The 2,110-nt window shown below is 34.4% G+C and overlaps 1 protein-coding gene across 1 annotated transcript; it reads left to right on the top strand.

Moving 5' to 3' along the window:
• The first annotated feature begins 213 nt into the window (after positions 1-213).
• On the top strand, positions 214-1,463 carry LOC145676883 (FMRFamide receptor-like). The gene has a single exon (XM_081747667.1). The coding sequence runs from the start codon at positions 447-449 to the stop codon at positions 1,461-1,463; it is 1,017 nt and encodes a 338-aa protein (XP_081603793.1). The 5' UTR covers positions 214-446.
• Positions 1,464-2,110: the final 647 nt, after the last annotated feature.

The raw sequence follows: 2,110 nt of genomic DNA, 5'->3' as shown, positions 1-2,110 counted from the left end.
AGCATCGAGACAAATCACAATTATATACTAGTTGTAACCGATCTATAACTGACATAAATTATTACTAACATTAAACTCTTCACGCTAAAGGTTCTGATGTTTTTAGAAAATTTTAATTATAGCATTCATAATGAGTAAGTTACTTTATTGTACAGATATGAATATAAGCCTAATATAAATTTATTTTTTAGGGTGCAATTGTTCATCGATTTCAAAGTTGGGATTACTGGGAAAACTGTGTAACTCAGAAACTTCTCGGACTTCATTATAAAGGACCTGAATAAGAAGAACTTCATAACAATTTCAGAAATGTATCCTTAAGATGATACTGCTTACAAGAAATTTAAAAAAGGAAAGTTGTTGGAGTACAAATATCTGCATTCGTTCGAAAACAAAATAATAATAAATTATATTCTAGAAGAAATTCAATACGTAATTCTAACAATATGGAAGGAAATTATACTTGTGTTGAAAGTTGGAGAGACATACTAATTGAGTACAACGACAAATATCACTCGTATGTAGTTATGGTAGTTTTAATATTTGGTTCAGTGTCAAATGTTATCAATATTATTGTACTTACACAAAGAAACATGCGAAATCCCACTAGCGTCATCCTCACTGCTTTAGCGATTGCTGACTTTCTTTTGCTAACGATAATGATACCATATGAGTTATATTTTAGCCTATACACGGAAGATGGCACATTTGCTTTCATTATTATTAGCAAGATTACGTTGAGTTCTTTTTGGTTATTACACACAATTTCAACTTGGTTGACAGTTTTTGTTGGTATCTGGCGTAATCTTGTGGTTTTCTATCCTTTACGCAGCCACGTGTGGTGTTCAATGACAAGAGCTTATATCGGTGTGATAATTATATGTGTTTCATCTATCGTAATGACTATACCTATAATGATGTTGTTTACTGTGGGTAGTTATTCAGAAAATTATACAAATTATGATCCTTATATTCCTTACCATGGTAAACTCTTACTTGCGTATGGTATCATACTAATATTTAATAAAATAGCCCCTGTTGTACTTGTCACTATTTCTTGTTTGTTGCTGATTGTTAAGCTCAGAATGGCTAAGCAAAGGCGTCGAAATCTAAGTCAACAAACAACGATCAAAAGTTCTGCGATGAACAATGATGGGAAATCTATAAAGTTAACTTTAACACTTACATTGATTGTTATGGTATACTTTCTGACACATCTAGTTAGTGTTATCCTATCTCTAGCAGATCCGGCGAAATCTGAACTTGATGAATGCCATAACTGGGAACCTGTTATATATTTACTTACTTGTATAAACAGTGCTTCGAATTTTATTCTTTATAACTTCACTTGCCAAGAATACAGGAGAACACTAAGTGATATCTTTCGCCTAAACAAAATGGCTGATTTTGTTACAAATACATTAGAAAGTGCGACAAATTCTATCAGAGTGATTGAATTTTAAAATAGCTAAAGGAACCATCCTTACCTGCGATCAAAATTCAGGTAACAGCAAAACTTAAATTAGTTGAGGAAGGAAGATTATCCTATCTTGTGAAAATTTTAATTTTTTTGCTTCTAGTTTAGAACTTAGATTCTTCTCAGAGAAGAACTTTCTCGTTTAGTTACGAGTCCAGATGAGTAATATACACTGAGTGGTCACTGAATTGCGATCATCCCTGCACATAAGCAAGTGTGGGCAACATTGCCATTTGACCATCCCGATTGGTAGTATTGCCGAGAAAGAACACACTCTATAATGCAAAACTTTTGTAGGGTGTGTTCTTTCCGAAGAGTGTGTGTGCGAAAGACGGCATTTTTCAGGACGACAATGCACTGTGCCACAAAGGACTGTACTTGCTTGGTATAACGGAGCAACAGAACATTTATTTGATGTTGTTGATGGAACTCTTCACACAATAACACCTTCACCAACATCTGTGGGCTCATTGTGGGATGCCATCAAGAATATGTAATGTCAGATTCCAGTGGAAACATATCAGCAACTACTAGAATCCATGTCTAAGTAGACCTCCGAACAAAAGGTGGACCATCAAAATATTACAGGTGCATTTCGCCAGCGCCCCCAACTTGGAATTTCGAAACAAAACC

Source organism: Thermobia domestica, unplaced genomic scaffold (assembly GCF_964235325.1).
Source record: "Thermobia domestica unplaced genomic scaffold, izTheDome1.hap1.1 HAP1_SCAFFOLD_450, whole genome shotgun sequence".
Taxonomy (NCBI): domain Eukaryota; kingdom Metazoa; phylum Arthropoda; class Insecta; order Zygentoma; family Lepismatidae; genus Thermobia; species Thermobia domestica.
Note: the sequence above shows the minus strand (reverse complement) of the source record. Positions and strands in the feature narration are given on the sequence as shown.